Below are 20,501 nucleotides of genomic sequence, written 5' to 3'. Positions count from 1 at the left end.
CGAGTTGATTAGTTGCAGATGCAGATCTGTGAAGCCTTTGCTTCAATAAATTTGGGACCACACCCCGTTCGCTCCCTCTCTGTATGAACAGACATCAACAGGGAAGCAGTTTTTCGGGGAAAAAAAAATCTCCAATGGGTCTAGCTCAGGGGTGTCCAATATTACCTGAAAAGCGCTGGTGTGCGTGCCAGGTTTTTGTTTTCAAAAGTCTTATCCGTTTTGGGTAAGACTGGACACTCCAGGCTTAGCTGTTCTGTAAATAATACTGGAAGTCAAACTCTAGGGCTAACGCCTACTCTCGAACATCCCATTCTCCAGTTCCCCACACTGCAGGAGGGGAGGGAGAACAATTAGGATGGCAATGGGCATAATGGAACACTGCCCTTGTGTCACTGTAGCAGATGGTCAGGGGAAACGACAGGATCAATTCCATTATCATCACAAGTACCCACAATAGGGATATTGTCATAGAGCAGTGCAGTATGGGACAAGTGACCCAGTGACCTCTACTGCCCATTATATCTCCATTCTCTTCCAGGTAAGAGCCCTCAAATCATTTCAAGTCCAAAGGTCAAATATGGCATCATTGGTCACTTGGTTGTATGTGAACATTTCTCAATTTTCCATGTTTTGAGGAATATCACTCGCTTTTATGGGTGTAGTGTGGAAAATACCACCCCTCCCCATTTAACCATCTGTCACTTCAGCAGGGAGCTGAGCTGAGTGCTTGTGGGAAGATGCCCAGAGGGCTAGAACCCAAACCCTACTCCCAGGCTGCTTTGAGAGGCCTTGAGCAAACTACCATACTCATAACCCACCCAAAGGGCGTGGTCACAGGAAGTGCAGTCAAAGCAAACGGAACACAGCAAACTGTTCTTAAAACATTATTTTATTGCTCAAATAAAATGTAAGAGACAACACAGGAGAAGATACGGACAACACGGATTGGACAAGGCGGCAGTCCGCACTTGACGTGCTGCCGACACACCGGGGCGGACCGGGACTGTTGCCTCTTGGGTAACCGGACGGTTTCCAAACCGGACTGTGACGCACAAAAAAAAACAAAAAACAGGATTTAGAAGTCCACGTTGCTTGTCTTTCAGGAACGCAACTCAGCTGGTCAACAGCAGGTGGCAGTGCGAGATGGGCCAGGGGGAGGAACAGGCGTGCCGTAATGGAGAAGTAGGCGAGGTACCGATCCCAAAAACTCAGGAGGGTTCGGCTCAAGGCTTTCATCCCAATGACGTGGGTGTGCTACAGAACAGGCTAAACTGAGGCCTTCCCGGTGAACTGTCCATCTCAGGTAGTCAAAATAGTTTTCGCTTCCCTCTCACTGTGAAACAAACAACTGTACCATTTTAAGGCTCAAATTTGGACGGGAATAGGAAATTAATTTTACAGAATGTTGCGAGCTAACACTGTGGTTAACACATCATGTGGACAATCAACGTTCATTCGCTTCAGAATGACCAAAGTTAAGAGTGTGATCTACCGATCTATCTTCAGAAGCTCCAGACATTCCACTGAGCTCAGAGTACTTTGCAGACCAATTTGTGAAACGTGCCATGTAGCGGGACATAAAACAAAGTTCCCATCCACTGGAACACATTTTTGAGGTAGAATACACCTCAGTCCTAACAACTTCAACATCAACACTTCCAGTCTATTAGCAGCCTGTGTTCACCAAGCAGTTCATACTGAATATGATGACTATACTCACAATCATGCTACGAGCAGAATCCTCTTCCAGGAAGAAAATGATTAATGTAACAATCTAATAACTGTAGTGAATGTAAAAAAACAACAACAAAAAAATCCCCCCAAAAAACAGAAAACTTCATGACACCACCTCAATTGGTGAACAAAAGAATGGCATAAAGATAATAAACTAAAAAGACATCTTGTAACAAGACGTGAGGATTTCCTGTATAGTTACAGTTTAAGATGTGCCTGTGCCAGCCGATGACCTTTGACCTTTGTGTGGAGGGTGCTGCGTAGGGGCTGGCCTCACCGTAACCATAGCTGCGATTGAGGGCTGAACCCTGACTCAAGAAGGGCCACGTTAGATTGTAACAGGATAAAACCTTGACAAATTTATGACAAATCTTACAAATGATGAACAGCAAAAGTGCAAAATCAGTCACAAAAAAATTCAAATGACACACTCCTAAATACATCGCAACTCAAAACAAGAAAAAGCCTCAATAAATAACAGAAAACTGTCAAAATAAATATCCTGGCTGTACATTAAAAAAAAATATAAAGCACAACTCCTAATATCCTTAGTCCTGATCTGTTTGCCTCGATGTCCTGGGCTGTGACATCACATCCTCTTCCAGCCCCTGTCCATCCTCTTCCTGCCCCTCCTCCCGCTCCCCCTCCTCCTCCTCCTCGTCTCCGAAGGTCTGCTCCTCCATGTTGGCGAAGGCGTGCGAGCGGGCGGCCACCTGGGCCGCGAGGGCGGAGCTAAAGCTGAGGGTGGCCGAGCCGTGCAGTTCCGTCAGCCTGTCCATCACCGTGACGGCCGGGACCCTGGCCACGAACGGCCAATCCGCGCCGTTCCGCTCCGCCCCCGGCTCCGCCCCCGCCGAGCCGTCATACTGGTAGTGCAGGGTCTCCGCCTTGCCGTCGGGGGCCGGCGCGTGGGGCGTCCCCCGCCCCGTTTCGGAGCTTCCGCAGCTGAACTCCGTCTGCGCGGGAGGGGGGTCGGGGTGCCCCCGGTGGTCCGGATGGTCCGCCGCACGGTCGCTCTCTCCGCTCGCTGGTTGCGGCTGGTCTGGCGGGTCAGAGGGCCTCTGAGGTTCTGTGGGCTCAGGAGGCAGTGCTGTGTTCAGGGCGGCTGGGGGAGGACACAGGAGAAGAAGAGGGTCTGAGTCACATGACAGGCCTTGCACCAGACCTACCCAGCCTTTAGAAACTATTCACTCCCAGTTGGCAAGGGCTGGTACAGGGAGCCCTCGCTACACATCACAGTTATGTTCCACAAAAGGACACTGGACGGAAGGACATACAGAGGCAAATTTTCCTCTCTGTCTGTGTGGGTGTGACTATGTCACTGTGGGTGTGTGTGTCAGATTGTGTGTGTGCACGTGTGTGTCTGTCTGTCTGTCTGTGGGCGTGTGTGTGCGTGTCTGTCTGTGTGTGTGTGTGTGTGTACATATGCGTGTGTACGCGTGTATGTGTTTTTGACCGCTTGTTCACACCTTGGTCGCTGAAGAGCAGCTGTTTCCACTTCTGGCGCTCCTTATCAGACGCGCGCATCCCCAGGACGGACTTCAGCTCCAGGAGCACCCGCCGGGACTCCTCCCTCTCCCGCCGCTGCCGCTCCCGCTCCTCCGGGGACAGGAGGTCCAGCAGCGGCCCCCGCCACTCCTCGTCCGAGTCCGAGTCCGACACGTAGGCCTCCAGCTCCTGGCCAATCGGAAAGCAGAGGTCGTCGTCGTCGTCGTCGTCATGTCTCAAAGCGCCTCAGCTCACCTCTGCTCACTTAGCCAATCGAATCCCTCAGACCAAAACAATTAATCCCGATTCCTATTCTTCTGGTCCTATTATGACCCTTTCATGTGTAATATCTATTTTATCTAATGCTACCTTTCGGCATTGGCTAATTGCTACACAGGTATCCCCCTTTACACTTTTTGGATTTCTCTCAAGGAAAATGGAATCAAATATTCTGAGCTGAGAGAATTGTTGTCCAACAGGCTCCAGTTATGAGGAGGCACATCTGCTGCAAGTCATAGCACTAGCCATTTATAATATACACTTCATACAGTCACACAGGAACAAGTCTAGACTCCAGACACGTAGAGCACGGCAGCTTGGCTTTCTGAGCAGGTCACGCCCTAGCATAGTGATATGGACACTGAAAGGGTCATAAATTGAATACATTTAAATTACTTTCTATTCTCTAGCTTCTCAAGAGGGAGAAGGAAATTCAGTTTTGCAATAACATGAGCACAAGAACTCAGAGAAGGGTTAGGGGTAGAGTTAGGCTAAGAAATAATATAAATCACACACAAACTTGGAGCCTACTAGAAACCACCACACACTAACCATCCAAAAAATAACTCCACGCTCCCCCCTCCCCCCCGGTACGAGTACCTGCTCCTCTGGGACGGGATCCCTGTCCTGGATGAAAGTGATTTTTGGGGGAGGTGTGGGTAGCAACGGGCTGGCGTTCTCCTCCGTCTCTCCAGGGGTTCCTGTCACAAACGTTCAGACTACAGATGAGTCCACAGGTCCACAGGCTGTTACAACGCACAGCAGCTCGTAAAACGGGCACCTCACCAACACACACAACACCATCAGCTTGTTCGCTTATTCTTGTCCTGCTAAATGGTCAGCAAATCTCCAAACCCAGCCATCACATTATTATGTCCTTGTGTCGACCAGTAATTTCAGTTAAGCAGTGACACTGAAAGAATGTTATTCAACATATTCAAAATGTTACCAATGTGGCTGTCCACCTTTTAAAGCTGCGGGGTGATACTTCACCTCCAGAAGCTCAAGTCAGCTTGTCAAAGCCACAGTCAAAAGACGAAAGAAGCTGAAGTATAAGACCAGCAGGACAATCCCCTGCAATGTGTTACATTACATTACATTTATTTGGCAGACGCTTTTATCCAAAGCGACGTACAAAAAGTGCATTTCATGGTCATAGACAACTGCTAAACACAGGTTCAGTAAGGTACAATACTCATTTTGTACAGCTATTTCTAGCCAAGAACACAGTTTAGTTCACACAGTGAACACTATTCAGACCTAACCTCCGCAGAGCCAACTAGGCAAAAGAATAAACTACAGTTATATCCTGGCAGCACTAAGATGAATAAAACATTTGGATACGTTCAGGAGGTCGATTCAGTAATAACAGAGAGAGGCCAAGTGTACGCAGGGTGGGATTACTGACAAACAGCCTTCATGTAAATCACTATAGTATACAGTCCGTCTGTGTAAACGGATACAGTATGCAAAAAGTGGAAACAATGCAACATCTCTCCTAAATATGACTATGCAAATAATGATTTATTTTCCTGTGAATTATGGGTCTGGACTTACAGTGCACCTGACCTGCGGATGACTGCTACGTTATCCCCCCCCCCTCGATTTATAAGCGACTGTAGCAGACGAGCGCCAGATGGGCCTGTGAAACTGCGTCTGCTCCCGCGCTCGTCCAGGTAAGTGGAAACAGATGGGGGGGGGGGGGCGGCGCAGCAATGGAGCCATGATTCATACAAACGTGCCCGGAGGGCTTCGGCAAGAGCGGTTCACGGGGTCGTAAAAAGATCGACGAAAATTTAAACGCTGCCAACGGCATCAGAGACGGACGAGACGAGATCAGTAGAAAACGAGCTACATTAAAAATGGAGGAAATATTCGGATTTCGCAACACTGGAGCCTGGACATGTATTTGATTTAGGGAACTGATAAGGTGAACAACCCCAGAAAATTTGGGCTGCCGATGGCCAAGCTGGTTAACGGCACCCGTCTGGGGCGGAGATGACATTCCTTCAGCGTTGCCCTGGCAACCTCAGCCCCCCGCACATCCGCGTCTGATTCGTCTCCGAGCGGCGGGTCCCACGGGTTCTGCGTGCTCCATGTCTCTCAATTACACGCCACCCACCGGGGCGAATCTTGATTGACACCTGACCCCACGGCAACGGTCTCAGATTGCAATCCGGCCCACTGAACTCCCAGTTTCTCTGGTACCTCTGATCTGAGAAACTCAATCCGGCGGGAAACCGGCAGCGATCCTGAACTCCGCCGTCAGACCTCGGGACACAACGCCCGGCCCACACAGGAGGGCTGGCTAAAGAAGCTCTCACGGGCGAGGAAGAGAAGGGCCTGAGAAGTGATTTTGGTCCCCTGATGCGTTTTCTTACCTCTCCTACGGAACACCGCAGCGAGAGCGACTGAAGATTTGATTGCTCATACGATGGCAGCCTGACTCCCTCACCTATAAGAGTTCTGCTGATTGACTATCTTTCAGAACAAGCTCTCCAGCTCCTGTGCTTCTGAAAGTCTACTGCAGCCCTTCATTTTGAGTGGACCGCTGGGTTCTGTACTGGACTGCACTCTGCAGTCCAGTGCAGTGCAGAAAGAAAACAGCCTGTACCTGCGTGCTTTCCATCTCTGCATGATTCTCCAGTGCGTTTCCTGTATGCTGTTCAGCTGCGTCTGAACGTATCGTCTGCATTCCCCACCTGCACTTAATCTGATTTTACCTGTGTTTAAACCATTGCTGTGTCACCTGTACATGTCTCATCTGTGTGTGTATGTTAAGTCTGCTTTTGGCCCACCTGTGAGCTGGTTGCCTATGTGGGGCTCATCTGTAACCCTTTTTCTCACCTGTGAGTTGGTCGCGTTTGTGAGTTTCACAGGTGACTCGTTTCGAGACTCACCTGTGAGTTGGTCGCGTTTGTGAGTTTCACAGGTGACTCGTTTCGAGACTCACCTGTGAGTTGGTCGCGTTTGTGAGTTTCACAGGCGACTCGTTTTTGGACTCACCTGTGAGTTGGTCGCGTTTGTGAGTTTCCCAGGTGACTCGTTTTGGGACTCACCTGCGAGTTGGTCGCGTTTGTGAGTTTCCCAGGTGACTCGTTTCGGGACTCACCTGTGAGTTGGTCGCGTTTGTGAGTTTCCCAGGTGACTCGTTTCGGGACTCACCTGTGAGTTGGTCGCGTTTGTGAGTTTCACAGGTGACTCGTTTCGGGACTCACCTGCGAGTGAGTCGTCGGGGCGGCTGCCGGCGCGGCGCAGCATGCGCTCCACCTGCGCCACCGTGTCGTCCCAGCAGGTGGAGCTGGCCTGCATGTGCGGCTGCAGGAGGCGGAGCCTGTCCTGCAGCTCCTGGTACCCGCTGTCCGTCACCTCCGTCGTCTCCCGGGAAACCATCAGCTTCTCCAGCTCGTCCTCCAGAATGATCATCCTGGTGAAACAGGACAGAAGGGGGGTGGGGGGGGCAGTATGGGGTGTGACCCAGTGGAAATTGTGGGGGGGGGGGGGAAGGGGGTTGGAGTTAAAGAGACTGAGCAAATTTAAAAAAGTTAAAAGCGTCTTTGCAAATTTATGTTAGCTAAGTGAGTCTAAATTTGGCAGCTGACCTCCAAGTGGCGAGGACTAGCAGAAAGGCTTTACAGCACAGCAGTTGGAAAGGAAATTACAGCAGTCTGAATGAAGGCAGGGTTTGCTGTGATTGGATCATGCCCTTGGAGGGCAGCAGCTGCCAGGAAGCCAATGCTGAGGCCTCAAACACCGCCGAGCGTCCTCAGTGCAGTGCTCCCGCCTGCTGAGCTTTACTCTACAGCCCTCTTCCTGGCACCCCGACCCCCCGACTATCAGTCCTGCCCTCAGCTGCACCTCTCAGTTAGCCTAGCGCACCTGCTCCTGAGGCCCGCTCGCTGGCGCCCAATTGGTCTGCGTTTCCGCTCCCAAGCCGAAAGTCAATTGGTGGGTCTTTCTATAGCGGTCAGCTGCTCTCCTGGCCATTCTAAATGGACAGCTGGAGAAACGGTGGGGGTGAGAGCCTGGGTTTTAGGGGGAGGCAGGCAGGCCGCTGTGGCCTGTACATGTTCAGCGAGGTGGTGCCTTGTTATTGGTTGACGCCGGAGTCGGTTACAATGAGATGGGTTACTGGCTGAAGCCGGTGTTAAGATGGAGTATAATGTGAAGGGGTATTGGTTGAAGCCAGTGTGAAGGCCGAGTTGGGTGTACTGTTGCAGGTTAATGGCTGAAGCCGATGTGGAGGCGGAGCCGGGTATAAAGTGCCAGGTTATTGGCTGAAGCCGGTTTGGGGGCGGATCCGGGTATAAAGTGACTGGTTATTGGCTGACGCCGGTGTGGAGGCGGAGCCGGGTATAAAGCGACAGGTTATTGGCTGAGGCCTGTGAGGGGGCGGAGCCGGGGGTACCCACTCGTTGAGCAGGGCCTTGAGGTGGAGCTGCAGGCTGCGCACGGAGGCGTGGAGGCTGTTGAGCTCGCGGCACTTCCGCCGCGCGACGCGGGCCCGCTCGCTCCCCTGCGACTGCCGCTGCGTCTCGAAGTAGCGGTGGAAGTCGTAGCTGCGCCGCAGGTTGCCCAGGCAACCCGAGAGCGCGCGGACGAGGGGCCCCGTCACCTCGGCGACCACCTGGTGGGCGGGCCGCCGGTACCGCCGCTGCCCCGGGACCCCGCCGTCGCCGGCCCCCTCCCTCCGCTCGTCCCGGCCCGGCGACAGCAGCAGGGCCAGCCGCCGGAAGAACTCCGAGCTCTGCCCCACCCACAGCTGGAAGACCACCTGCACGTACGGCAACACCACAGGGACAATCAGAGCAAATCACTAGCACAGACCAAGGCAGAATCAATAAAGTGTACCTGGAAAGCAGGAAAACTCAATGAGGTTGTCTATATAAATGCACCCAACAAAAAAATCTTCAATTGAACATCTTTTTCACTTAAAATAATCAAGCTGTAAGGTCCCAGAGAAATAAGACAAACAGCTCCTGCCTTCACAGCAGAAGCAGAGCAAAGGATTATGGGAAAATGCCCACAGTGTGAGTGGGGTGACTTCATTCAGACATAGGGGAGAGAAGACCACAGTATAAAAAAACAGGGAGAGAAATGTTTGAAAAAGGAGGAGGGGTAAAATGGAAAGCGTGGAGAGCAGAGGAGCTAGAGAAGAGGAGGGGGTGAGTGAGTGTGTGAAACCTGAGGAGAAACCAGCAGGAGTGACAGCTGCAAACTGACAGACAGAAAAGAGGATATATGGCTCCCGATTGGCTAAGGTGAGAGGTCTGACATCGCAGTCACAGCGACAGGTGAGGCGTGACAGGTAGAGACACAGGAGAGGGAACGCTACAGGCGAGAGACGCACACCTTGAGCGCGGGAAGGCTGTAGTCGTCCGTCAGCTCCTGCACCTGCTCGTCAGTCAGATGCTCCGCCCCCAGGCCCAGGCCCAGCTCCTTCAGGGGAACCGTGGAGACGTAGTTTGTCACATTGTCGATTTCGGAGTCCATGGGATACGTGGAAAGGGTTAAGGGAAACGCACACAGCTCTGCAGCCCAGATAAAGCCCAGTACCATGCGCATCGTTTACTTTACTAAAACCTTCTAACACACTCAGAAGCCAATAACGTGACCAATGATTGGGCATGGTATTTATTTTGCACCAATCATAGGTCATGTTATTAGTTTTGCGTGCGGTTTTGCACATGCTAAAGGTCTTGGTAAATCTTAGAAACTCCACACAGAAAGGCCCGAATGAGGGCTTGGAGGGCACTGCTGTAAATCAGCCTGTGTGCTCCAGTATAAATAAAGGTTATTTAATAAAAAACAATAATAATAATAAATCAGGCGCTAAGGAGGGAGTGTGGGAGGGAACGACAGAGAGAGAGAGAGGGAAAGAGAGCGCAGAGAGGAAGGGAAAGACGGGCAGGTCGAGAGGATCTTTCCGGCCCTGTGCTGCGGGCCGCCCTGGGCGGGGAGCGGTCCCGTATCCTGTACCAGCGGGGCGGGGGGGACACGGGACGGGAGAGGCACGGGGCAGTAGGATATGACTTGAGCATGTGGCAGGTGGCCAGGCGGGAGGCCCTGAAGGCGGAGCGCAGCGTCCGGTAGGAGGCCTTCCTCAGGCCCAGCAGCTGCTGGCTGCGGGGGTGCGCTGCTCTGCTAAACGGACAGGCCGCACTGACCCTGTCGAGCAAACTTGAGAAGTGACACGTGATACAACTGTGCAGACGTCCCCAGACCAGCTCTGTCACCACACACAAACACAGATCTGCGCACATCTCTATGGTACACAGGGCTTATCTCTATGGTACATGACTCACATCTCTATGATACCCATAGCACATCTCTATGGTACATTGCGCACATCTCTATGGTAAATAACTCACATCTCTATGATATACATAGCACATCTCTATGGTACATCACTCATATCTCTATGATATACACAGCACATCTCTATGGTACATCGTGCACATCTCTATGGTACACATAGTACATCTCTATGGTACATTACACACATCTCTATGGTACACATAGCGATTAAAATGCATGGTTTGACATACAGTCTGCATTTTTCTACCTACGAAGCACATACAAAGTACAGATAAACACAGACACCACCTATTATCACAGGTGTCAAACTCCAGTCCTGGAGGGCCGCAGTGTCTAATGGTTGTCTGGGTGTTCTTGGCACCACATTTAAGTCGGTGGTAACCAGCCCTGTTCCTGGAGATCTACCGTCCTGTAGGTTTTCACTTCAGCCCTAACAGAACAAACCTCACGCAACAGCCAGAGATCTCATTGAGTTGCTATTTAGCAAAATTAGGTGCGCCAAACTTGGGTTGAAATGAAAACCTACAAGATGGTAGATCTCCAGGAACAGGGTTGGCTACCACTGATTTAAGTCATTTGATTGGCTGAAGAATCCACGCGCCTAGTTCTCAAGGCCTTAATTTGCAGCTGATAGAAACGAAACTACAAATACCACCGGACACTGCGGCCCCCTGGGAATTCAGTTTGACGCCCGTGTCTATCAGGATGCACAGGATAGCAGGGAAAAGCTTTTTGAACCAAAAGTTGTTTAACCAGGACTGCAAGTAAAAGGCTGTGGGTTCTACCACTAGAGGGAGCAGTGCAGCCAAAATGTTGTCTAGGGTTAGGGACGGGTGTCTGAAATCTGTGGGGTGACGTTCAGTAGGGTGTATGTGGGAGGGAGGGTGTTAAGAGTGGCAGGGGCGGGACTGGGGGGGGTAGAGACAGGCAGTTAAAGGCAGGACGGCTGAACCCTTTCACTGGCAATCTACAGGATATGTAGATCTCCAGGAACCAAATTGGGCAGCCCAAATTAAACACTTTCAGGAGCAAGATCATGTGATTAGAATGATCAGTGTTCTTAATGGAACATTCTGATGCTGATGTAACAATCACTCCCGATAATTAAAAGCAATGGAGTTCTAGAACACCGACTTCAAATTTTGGGGGGGGGCGGACACATTCCAAAAAAAATACTCTTCAAAGGGTCGAGGATTGCAGTGGGAGACAGTGGGACAGTTTGAGGACTGAGGGGTGTGAGGGTGAGAGAGTATCAGGGCTGGGGAGGGGGTCATTATGAGTCAGACGGAGAGCGGGAGCGTAGCAGTGGGGGTGGGGGGGGGGAGACGAGCGGGGAGACGCTTACAGTGTGAACCCGCGGGAGATGACCTCGGTCTCCTGCAGGAGGCGCAGGGACTTGCGCGCCAGGCCGGTGAGGGCGCGGCTGTCCTGCGCCAGCTGCCGCAGCTGCCCCCCGCTGGCGCACATGCGCCGCTGCAGGCTGCCCGTCCGCCACAGCCCCGCCCCCCGCAGCGCCAGGAACGCCGCCAGTGCCAGCAGCCAGGGCACCACCACCAGAGGGCCCGGCCCGCCCTCCGCGGACCGCAGGGCCGCCATTACCGCCACGAACGCCGCCAGAACCGCCAGGTCCCTGTGGGTAGGAGACACACACAGGAATGCCCTTAGCCTCACTGGGAGTTACATGTCACAATCACACAAATGTTCCAAAAAATTTAAATGAAAAAGTTCAGCAAAGCTGATAATATAATTATGCCAGAGGAAGAGAATAAGGGAGAATGAAAGTTATCAGAGAGAAGGAGGAGAGACAGAGCAGACAGAGATGTATGAAGAAGACCGGAGGACTAAGACTTTTCTCTGCAGTTCATTGAGGTAGCACTGGCCAGGCAAAGACCCTGTCGGGCTGTGTATCGCTCTCATTTATAGATTTACTGTCTGCAGGATGGAGTTTTTTTCTTAAAGAGAGAGAGAGAGAGGGAGGGAGGGAGGGAGGGAGGGAGGGAGGGATGTGAAGGAGCGGGGCGGAGAGATAGAAAGAATTAGCTACCGTGTGAAAAGATGCAGACGGCGAACACCAGGAGATAAAGAAAAGGGAGGAACAGGAAGTAAGAAGCAGAGAAAGGGTGAGAGAGGAAGAGCAGGCAGACTGGGAGGGTACCAGAGGGTGGGTGTGGCCAGGAAGCGGGGTGCGGGCGGGGCGGCGGCGGGGGCGGAGTCAGACGAGGAGCCCGCGGAGAGGATGCTGGGGTCCAGCAGCTCGATGAGCTCCACGTCCTCCTGCAGGAGCACGTCCTGCTCCAGGATGGTGCGGAGAGAGTACTGCCGAAAGTCCGCATCCTGGAGGGAGGGAGGGAGGGACAGAGGGTCTCTACATCTCTGAGGTTCTACTGTATTTAATTAATTAATATAACAATGACCAGGGATCAGGGGTCACTACTACCTCTCAGGCAGTGGCAGGCAGCCGCACATTATTCCGGAACTTTCCTAACAGGATTTTGATATAGACTTTGATATAGCAGGGCTCTATGCTAAGATTTTTTCCAAGGAGTGCATGTGCTCATAACCTAAAAAATTTGGAGCACACTATTACATTCCAATTAGTAGATGTGCTCCCAAATGATCATTTTTATTTCAAGTTAGCACACATCAATTTTGAGGAGCAAATGCTCCTAAATGGCAGCAGTGATAGAGCTGTGTACACTATTACACTTGGTACTTTTACCCAAACTCCCTGGCTGCGACGCTGCTTACCAGCTGCTGCTCCTGGTGCTCAGCCACGCCGCCCTGGTGGAAGAAGCTCTGCCTCCACAAGGCATCAGCCAGGCTCCAGAAGAGGCCGTCCTGTAGAGCAGAGAGGAGGAAAGGGTAGGGGGGCCGGGGGCGGTGGGCGTGGGGCGGGATGGGAGGGAGAGGGAGTTACGTCCAGACTAACCGTCAGAGACGTGCTCAGTAACAAAATGCAGATGGTTCCCTACAGGAGATCAGCCTGACCCTACAAGTCTGCGGATTCCCACACGCAAACACACACACACACACACACAAACACACTCACACACACACACCACCTCCCTTTCCCAGCCACCGACCCGGCTGGCCATCCATCAACACCCCCCCCCCCCCTTTTCTTTTTTTTTTTTTTTTAACCGAAAAGCAGGGAAGAAGTAATCCAGATTACATCACTAGTCCGATCTGCATGTGAATTCGTGCATTCCCGGCACGGCGAGAGAAAGAGTCGCATGTTTTTGCGGGGCTGGGTCTAAACGCATGGGAATGCGCGTCCAGGGGACGGCGACGGCGCATGAAAACTGCATACAGCACACACAGCTCTTCTCAGGCCTTCACACAACGAGCAAATTAGCTACTCTGCATGTCCCCACAGTCCTGTTTTTCAATGCTGGGAGAAGGCTTCTTTATGCAGGCGCCTGGTAAACTGCCACAGGAAACAAGCCCTTTCAGAAGCCAATAATGCCTCTGTGATTGTCTGTTACTGCCCCCCACCCACCCCCACCCCACACTTGTGTATACTTCTCCCCCTCCAGAAGGGCAACCCGCCCCCCCCAAACTCATGAAAACACCCCTGTTTACACCCAATCAAGCTCCCTTTTCCGGGATGCCAAGCTGCACCAGCTCACCAATGCAGAGAATGTGCTCTGTCCATAAAGCAGCCAACAATGAAGCAAACTTAGCAGTCCACTGATCGCCTTACAGACGCAGCCTCACAAATACTTGGGGAGGGGGGGCCCCCTCGAATCGGCACGAAACGAAAAGCAAAACGGTTCTTGAGCGTGTTTCCCCGATAACATAATTCCTGGGAGGCCATCTTGTTGTGTAACGTTTGGAAAGCCGTAGTGGGCCTCGTTCGTGTACAGGGAATGTGAACAAAGGCGCGATGGATCGAGGTCAGCGTCTGTCCAGACAGGATGGATGACCGCGCTGTCACATCTGCTGCCGACCCTGGAGCCTGAGGACACAATGCTATTGATCCCACACACACACAGGGATCTACTGAAGACCAGACAGAACAATTCTGACCGGACCTTTCTATGCCAAGCTGAGGAGACGAGAGAATGCATCTTCAGCTCTATTACCAGCATCGAGCAGAGAACGAGAAAAAAAAAGAATTTGGCAAATCAATTTGTTTTGAAGAGGTTCAGTTTGCAGCCAGGCCTGAACCTGAACCAGGCCTGAACACCAGGAACAAACGAATGAAACACAGCGCCTCTCTGGTCCAAGGGTAATTCCATTTCACTAATGAAAGTGGGGTGACTCTCACATTCATTGATGAAAGTAGTGTGCGCACACAAGCGTGTGGGCGTGTTTGTAGGGGGGGGGAGGGGTGGGGGGCTGGGAGCACTTGGGGGCTTTTTGGCAGTGACCAGAATATCAGATGACACCACATGGTCCAAACAGCTGCGCATTTCCCCCGGTTTTCAATTCACATCCATCTTTAAGGCCTAACGGGGACTCCTGGCTGTTGTGAAATCTCACACCACCATGCAGTTTGTTGTTACTCATTTGCTGACGAGACACCCTTTGTCACCTTGGTAACGAGGATTAGATTATGCCCACTTATTTTACTACGGCAATTCCGCCTCGGGCAGCTTCCTCTGTGGCGTAACGGCTAGAAAGCGCCGCTGCGGGCGCTAGGCCCGGCTAGCAGCCGCTGCTTTGATCGTTTCCCGGCTGCTCCTTGTTCAGGCTCGTTTTTATCATTCTGAGCGCGGCGCGGACCGAAGAGCACTCCGGCTGCTTTGTTGTCGCCACCGACGGTGCGAAAGGCTGCTCAGAGTGAACTCAATCCAGGGCAGATTTCAATGCTATTTCAGTGCTACTTTTATTAGGTCACAAAACAAATTAAAAAAATGTCACAAAGTCCTTATCACAAAAATGCAAACAGGAGCAACTGCAAGTAACTGCAAGACTCTTAATGAGTTTGGGAACCACTAAATTGTTTGAAATTTATTTTAGAATTCACATTTAAACATTTGTTTTAGATATTTTCAAATTTGTTTCTTTGTGGAATCGATATCAGAATATAACACAAATATTTGCTTCGGTTGGGAATACTTCTTTCATTGCATCACACATGCGGTATAGATGGTATTCACAGATAAAATATAATTTAGCTAGGCCTGATGGGAAATCTCGCTCAGTTGGAGTTATCAGGTGGTGTAGTTCATCTCGTTGCGGACATTTTTACGAAGCACTCTACGATCCAGTTACACGGCCTGCTTTTACACCGCCGGTGCACAGTGAAATTTAACAAACCTCAGCACCCACACGTACCCCCTGACCCTCACGTAAAAAAGGCTCCAGGCTCCACGCCATGCCCCGACTTTCATAAAGCCACGGACGTACACCTCCCCTATGCTTCCAGCTTAAAAGCGACAGACTCTCTGGTTCCTCCACGGCTGTTTCAGCCCATAGGTTTAATGCCAAAGGTCCTAGAGAGCATGGGAACGTAGCAGGACACGCAGTCCCCCCCCCCCCAGCCAAAGTAAGAGGGGCACTGAACAACCCCTCGTGACCCTGTGAAATCTTGGCCCTGAAGCACCGACCCCAACGCAGCCCCGCACCGTACATGACGCTGCACTGAAATCCAGCACGTATGACCTCAGTGCCAGTAAATCACATTTAGCAGAGTAGATAACTGACCGAATTGTCTCTCGTAGCAGTTCAGATAAGGTACGAAGTAGAGCAGCCCCACCCAAGGCCTTAGGGAAGAGGCTTGAAGCAGAGCAGCTGGTTCTCCACCAGAGGCCTTAAGGATGAGGTATGAAGAGCAGCTGGTACTTCACCAGAGGCCTTAAGGATGAGGTATGAAGAGCAGCTGGTACTTCACCTGAAGCCCTGGGGATGCGGTATGAAGCCCTTGGTACTGCACCTGAGGCCTCAGAGACCCAATACTGCTCCTTCAGCAGCCTGCAGGCACAGAGGTGCTCCATGCAGCAGCGGCTGACAAGGGGAGGGGCAGCGGTGCGATTCGTTACCTGGGTCTGACCGGGTTCCGGTTACTCTGAAGTCATTAGTCACATGACCCGCCTGTCAAGGACACCCAGCAGTGCTACACGAGAGCCTATCCACCCAGTGTTGCCCTGCTGGTGCTACGTGGATGAACTCTGGTAAGACTCCGTCATCGTCATAACTACAATCATTTAAACACGCGACAGACGCAGCCCTACCCTCCTACTGCACTAATTCAGCTTGTAATTTTTTATGATTTTAGGGTGCATTTTTATGGTTCTATGGTTTCCTTCTTAGGGCTTGTTAAGAGAAATGATCTGTTTTTGGCATTTGGTCAGTATAATTCCCTCGCATTATGGCTTCAGAGATGCTGCACGTACACACGCTTGTCTGGGAATGTAACTGCTGTTATTCAGGTCTTGCTCTGCTCCCCAGGTGAATGCACTTATGTTCTCCTGCACCATTAGTCGCTCTGAACAGGCTGCTAAATTAATGTAATGTCATGTAATGGAATAGCCAGCAGTACCACAGATATCCAGCTGGCTTGCTTTTGGCAGCAGGATGATATGGTTGCAGATAACCCAGCAGTTCTAAAAAACAAAAAAAACAAAGCCAGTTTCCTGAAAAAGAGAATCCAATGACATTTTTGTTTTCAGTCCAAAGCCAATCGATAGACAAGCCTTACAACTTACACTACAATCGACACCAATTACATTTTGGACGTAGCCTTACACCACCCTGCCGCCAGTTGCACAAAACAATCAATCAAACTGAGAACGCGTGTCTCTAGTTAGCCTGTCGCTGTTAGCCTGGTCCATTCTCACTAAAATAATGTCCTATAAAAGGTCACATACAGCCATGGGAGTAGACATCAGTGTTTCCCACACCATCAAACGACAGGCACACCAACCCTCCAGGAATAAAGAGAGCTGCTACCCTATAGGCACCTCACACTCGCATTAAGCTACAGCCTGCCCGCTTTATTCTGGGGCCCTCATTTGATTCAATTGGCGAGTTAGACTTTTAGCAGCATTGAAAAGTGAATTTTGCTCTGGGTTAGATGCACATAAGAATGTCATATGATGAGAACGAGCCACTCAATCCCATCAAGGTTCATCTCACCCAGACACACACATTATGCAACAACATATAAGGGAGGAGTGCACTGCCCTTATGCGGGTAAGTGTACAAGCTGAGCACTGCCGAAATGCTTAGCTTGCAGTGATTAATTACCAAAGCAGAAATGCAGTACTGTTGACTGAACGCCTTCTTGTTTTTTGCTCACTTCACCATGCAGCTGGGGGGGGGGAACAAAAAAACAAAACAGAGAAAGCAACAGTTTTAGATTTGTTTTGGCAGCTCTTTTATACAGGAAGCGCAGCGCACCAGGAAGACCGCTCGGAATTCCAGCTCCGCGCTGCGACTGTGTCACCGGCAGGACGGTCCCGGAGGAAACAAGGGGGCACCGGCGGAGGGTTTTTTTCCGAAAAGGGCACGAAAAACATTCGCAGCGCAGAGATAAAGGAGTGCGTGTGCAGTCGGGACTCAAAGAAGCACCGCCAAAAAGCTGCTGTGGACGCCATCTTGCCTCCCACGCCATCAAAACGTAAATGAACAGAACAATAACACAAAATGGATAAAAATGATACATTTTTTTTCTACATTCACTAGCACCAAGACATGAACAGAGCTGAACAGGTGAAAGAGCTCAGCTCTGGGCTCAAACACAATCTGTAAGGCTAACGGCTTAGCACACACACGCACACGTGCACACACACACACACACCCCGGATGCCCTTCTCGAGGCAGTGCTTTTAATGGCCCCAGGGTCTGGGATATGGTGACAGGAACCAGCAGGGATGTGACAGCAGGGGTTCCATATAAAAGAGGCAGAAGAGAGACACTCTGAGCATGCTCAGTGTGGGGCTGACTATTCCCTCTGTTCTTGTCCTTCAGATCCACATCCAAACCCAATACACAGTGGTTTTAATTGCATGGAAAAAGACATTTTTAACTGCTATGACACAGACTTCACGCCAAGGACATAAAATAGAAAGGAACCATTACAGCAACAGCAAAACCTGATTCTCCTCAGCTGACCAGAACTCATTTTTGAGTTAATTTCCTTTATGTTGCGAATGCTTTCTTCAACCCAGACCGCACTTTGCCCGCACACCTTTCCCCCGGCCATTCATCTGCCCTGGCTAAGTTTCAATTTGAATATGTAGCCATTTTTCTATAGCCAGGTTCCTCCTGATAAGCATGGAAATCCATTCTGCCCTCACAGACCCAGTCCACAGACTGACGTGCGCGACTCTGATAAGGGGGCGTTAATGTGACGAGAGCAATTCTCATAAAACGAGCTGACGCAGACCCCGCCCCATTAGTCGCACGAGGGCACGTCGGGGGGGGGGTGAGGTGGCAGGGGGGCATACCGCCATCTGGCCCAGGTGTCGGTACGGGGAGGACGAGAGAAGGAAGAGCAGAGTGAATGGGGTGAAAGAGCGGGGAGGGGCCACGCGGAGAGGAAAGGGCCTGGAACTGAGTCAGGAGGACCGGGAGAGGGTGGCACTCACCCTGGACAGGCAGGGCTCTTCCTGTGGGAAGGGCCCCTCCCCTCCCCCCACACACGGCTCTTCCTCTTGCGACACCGTTGGACATGCCTCAAAATCCGTGTGTCCTAGATCCTGCAAGTACTGGAACAGCGGAGAGTTCTGGAGAGGGAAAGGGTGAGGGGGGTGAGAGGGGGGTGCGTGTTAGGGATGAGCCTTGGACATTTTTACTCACACACCCATTCAGATCGAGCTGTTCTGCACACTGATCTGCTTATTTCAGAACCCGAAAGGTGCAAGTAATCAAGCGTGACTCAGACACATTTATGATGTCACAGAAAAGCCATCAAGTATTGGACGGGGGGAAAAAAAACAAAAAACAAAACAAATAGACTGCTTTTTATGACTCAACCATAAGAGACTGCAGGATTTATAAGGACATGATTGCAACATAACTGTGTCCATCACATGACTCTTAAATAGAGTACAGGTAGAACCATCTTTCATTCTAAAGGAAGGGCTAAAAAAAAAAGAGATGTGTTCTTCGCATAGTGATATCCAACCCCCACCATCCTGTTCCTTTTTCGCTTTTTTGTCATGCTTTCCGAAACGTGCACTGCGGAAAAGAAAAATCTGGATTTGCTGAAAGCTTCCAGTTTCATGAAGGAATCATATATTTATGAATGCCTCCACGAAACACAGCTTATCATTTGAGATGGATTGCAATAAAGAGCTTAACTCTATCTCTGCAGGTTGAACGGGGGGGTGAATTTTCACACGAGGGCAAACAGCCTTGCTCTGGTTTAATGAGATGGAGGAGGCCTAGCCTAACCTTTTTAGGCAGCATCACAGTTGTCATTTCATGAGGTTTTGCCTGCCCTACACTGTGCATATAATACAATGTTAGGGAACATTAATCAGAAGAGTACTGATATTCCAGGGCATACAAATATGGCCACCTTTTCTGGCATTACATCACAAATAAACAACATATTATTTCACTGTCTCTCCATCAAATTATTCTGCTTAATGGAGTAATTTATAACAACTTATAACCCATATAAAGGCCTTATGCATATTCACACTCTTCAAATCACTTCTACGTGTCATGGATATGTACGGTGCTGGACCAAATCTGACTCAACAAGAGTTAAATCAGTGTGTCTAACCAAGCCCTTGGACTGCATGACCCTGAGATGTTTCAGTATGCCAATATTCCCATCCCATACATGTCCAACAGCCTGCATTGATCTACTGCTCTCACCATGGTGAACAGTAACTGCTGAGAACCCAAATCTGCTCTGTTCATATCACACACATTTAAAAAAAAAACACAGACCTTATTTCAACAATAGATTCCCACGCAACACTCTTTGCTAACGTTAGTCTACGTGAAACAACAAGGATTTTATCTTAGTTTATACTTTGCCAGATAGCAAGCTAGCTACAGGCAACTATAGTACCAGGTTACCGAACATTAGCCCAACTGAGACGTTTTAGCAAGCGAGTGCTTGTTGTAGCCAACGTCAGCTAGCTATAATTTACGGCGATCTGTAATGACCCACACACCACTGGCTAGTAGTATAACGCAAACAACATGGATGTGCTCTGAAATGAGTGTAAAATCTGAAGTCATTCAAATAGCTCGCGGTCTTCAACATGACCATGGGCTAACGATGCTAACTTAGCGAACTAACCACAAAGATAGCTAGCTTCTCACTGAACTATCTGTTAGCTGTATTTCATAGTAGCAATTTAACAGTACACCTGGCAGCCAAGGTAGCTAGTTAGCATGCAGGACAGCTAGTTAACAAATAGGTCAACATTCAAACCGCACTAGCAGACTAGCAGGCTTTGTGACACATAGCGACCGCAATGGATCGACAATATTAATAGCTACAGCTAGTTACACGTGCAATGCACACGCACAATTCCACAGTGTCTACTACCACACCACGCACACATATAAACAAAACACCTGCAAACGTTGCACGAACCTCAAACACCACCTCTTCATCATACTCCTCAGTCATTGCGCTCCACCATAGGTATCTACTCGTTACGCATTCTGGGATTGTAGTCCAATGTAGTCAACGGAGAGCAGAAAGTTGTGCACATGTTGGATGCGCAGAGCTACGTCTTTTAAAAAAACTCGACTGACCACAATGC

General features: G+C 50.4%; 1 protein-coding gene across 2 annotated transcripts; it reads right to left on the bottom strand.

The window, feature by feature from the left end:
- Window positions 1-871: 871 nt before the first annotated feature.
- Window positions 872-20,474, bottom strand: vezt (vezatin, adherens junctions transmembrane protein). Of its 2 annotated transcripts, none has more exons than XM_064342534.1 (12): window positions 20,330-20,474; window positions 18,357-18,494; window positions 12,568-12,657; window positions 11,975-12,153; window positions 11,165-11,449; window positions 9,533-9,681; window positions 8,854-9,002; window positions 7,914-8,275; window positions 6,720-6,928; window positions 4,102-4,202; window positions 3,204-3,411; window positions 872-2,839 (listed from the first exon to the last, which is right to left on the bottom strand). In XM_064342534.1, the coding sequence occupies exons 1-12, from the start codon at window positions 20,363-20,365 to the stop codon at window positions 2,283-2,285; spliced, it is 2,463 nt and encodes an 820-aa protein (XP_064198604.1). In that variant the 5' UTR covers window positions 20,366-20,474; the 3' UTR covers window positions 872-2,282. The 2 variants fall into 2 exon arrangements, with proteins under 2 accessions (XP_064198604.1, XP_064198605.1); XM_064342535.1 differs by having other exon boundaries at window positions 9,533-9,669.
- Window positions 20,475-20,501: the final 27 nt, after the last annotated feature.

Source organism: Anguilla rostrata, chromosome 7, assembly GCF_018555375.3.
Source record: "Anguilla rostrata isolate EN2019 chromosome 7, ASM1855537v3, whole genome shotgun sequence".
NCBI classification, from domain to species: Eukaryota; Metazoa; Chordata; class Actinopteri; order Anguilliformes; family Anguillidae; genus Anguilla; species Anguilla rostrata.
This window is presented reverse-complemented; position numbering and strand designations above follow the sequence as displayed.

Bases quoted from the DNA above. Each gene is read 5' to 3' on its own strand.
- vezt (XM_064342534.1), bottom strand. From the start codon at position 20,365: ATGACTGAGGAGTATGATGAAGAGGTGGTGTTTGAG. The intron at 12,658-18,356 runs GTGAGTGCCACC...TCTGCTCTACAG, and splicing joins AAGAGCCCTGCCTGTCCAGG to GACGGCCTCTTCTGGAGCCT. The intron at 2,840-3,203 runs GTGTGAACAAGC...GTCCTCCCCCAG, and splicing joins GCTGCTCTTCAGCGACCAAG to CCGCCCTGAACACAGCACTG.